This window comes from Pinus tabuliformis, chromosome 3_2, assembly GCF_031772625.1.
Source record: "Pinus tabuliformis cultivar Carrire ecotype Pingquan chromosome 3_2, CPIR1, whole genome shotgun sequence".
Lineage (NCBI taxonomy): Eukaryota > Viridiplantae > Streptophyta > Pinopsida > Pinales > Pinaceae > Pinus > Pinus tabuliformis.
This window is the reverse complement of record NC_142302.1, coordinates 705,981,036-705,982,693: the sequence shown is the minus strand read 5'-3', so window position 1 is coordinate 705,982,693 and position 1,658 is coordinate 705,981,036. Positions and strand designations below refer to the sequence as shown.

The following is a 1,658-nucleotide window of genomic DNA, read 5'->3' as shown; positions in this document are numbered from 1 at the left end:
TCTCCTGGAAGAGGAGTAGATCAGGAGATTCTGTTCTTATCAAGCATCTTGTGGCTTCTTCTTTAGTTCTGCTCCCCATACCCCTACAGTTCCAGGAGATGATATTCATTACTTGCATTTTGGATGGTGAGCTCCCCTAGAGCTCTGAGACTGATTTCTGTTCTTCTTCGGAGTATTTGCCAAGAGTTTCTCGAGGGTTGGTTGAATTCCTTGGAGTTTATCTATGTAATTCTCTTGCTCTCTTTTTTCCCGAGCTGATTTTCGGCCTCTCAGTGATCTTCTGGCCGAGGTCTGCGAAGCCCCTATTTCGCCTTCTTCTTCTGATTCCTCTGAGCCTTGCACATCCTCTGTCTCTTCGATGTGGATCTCTTTTGATCTGTCCTCATTGTTTTCCACTTGTTTTGGTCCCGAGGGGGACTCCTTGGGGGTCGATCCTTCCTTCTGCACCTCTGGTTCTTGGATGTCTTCTATCGCTGAGCTTAACTAAACGAATTTGTTTCCTTGCTCTTCCATGTTGGAGGTTTGGTTTCTAGGGGCTGCCTGAGGGCCAATGCCATTTTTATTACCCGTTCAAGTGGATTTATGGGCATTTTTGGACCTTTTAACTTGAGTCCATCCTTCATCCTTGCCTTTCTCCATTTCACTATTCTTTGGACAATTTCGAGCAAAATTCCCATAAACCTGGCATTTCCTGCATTTGAACGGAAGCTGCTCATAATCCAGCTTTTGAACGTGAGTCCAACTTCCAACCCTGATCTTTACTGCCTCGGGCAAGCCAACCTCCAGGTCAACTTCAACGCAGATTCTAGCACAGTCATATTGATCTTTGTTATTTGCTCGGTCGATGAACTTGCCCAATGTGTTTCCGATATGCTTTAGGGAATCCCAATTCCAACAATGCACTGGCAAATTGGGTAGCCTAACCCACACATGAACGACTGTAGGAACGTCAACTGATGGATCAAAATCTGGCATCCACTTGTTGAGGTATAAACCCTGAGGACCCATGAAGTAGGGACCATTTCGGAATATTAGATCCTTATCTTCCTTGTCTGAGAATTCAAACATAAAGAATCCCTTCCCTAGAAAATACGAGGTGACGCCATTTTTGATCAACGGAGCCCAATTCCTGGCAACCCAGCTCTCCGTGGATTTAGGGGAGGGCCAGAGGCCCGTGAACTGACCAACCAATGCTCTCTCAGCCAGAGAAAGGGCTACCTGGATTGGACCCTCAGGGGGGAGCGAAATCTCAGGGATGTCATCCAAACGTTTCACGAACTTCGCAGCCTCCGAAACTTTCTTCTTCGGCAGGGATTCCAGGAGTTTGAGAAAAGCTTCAGCATCAGAAGGGGGAGGAGGAGGGGGCGGCTCCATTACAACAGCGATCAGCTATCAAATCTGGACCCCTCAAGTCATCTCAGAAGAAAGAGCGAAAAGGAGCCCAGCAACTCAAGTGGATACTCAGAACGCCGCGCAGGGAGACCAGGGCACCGCTAAGGGAAACTCCACGCAGCAAGAGGATGGGAACGTAGGCCCCAGGAGGCTGCGAAGCTCGCCGAAGCAACCAGAGCCGAGCCAAAGGGATGCGGAGCGGCAGCTAGGTCAGCAGCCGAAACCCATCGATCGACTTAACCTAAATTTTATTATTATTCGTCTCT

General features: G+C 48.3%; 1 protein-coding gene across 1 annotated transcript; it reads right to left on the bottom strand.

The window, feature by feature from the left end:
• Positions 1–570: 570 nt before the first annotated feature.
• Positions 571–1,374, bottom strand: LOC149182599 (uncharacterized). The gene has a single exon (XM_089414605.1). It carries the CDS (start codon positions 1,372–1,374, stop codon positions 571–573), a length of 804 nt encoding a protein of 267 aa, XP_089270731.1.
• Positions 1,375–1,658: the final 284 nt, after the last annotated feature.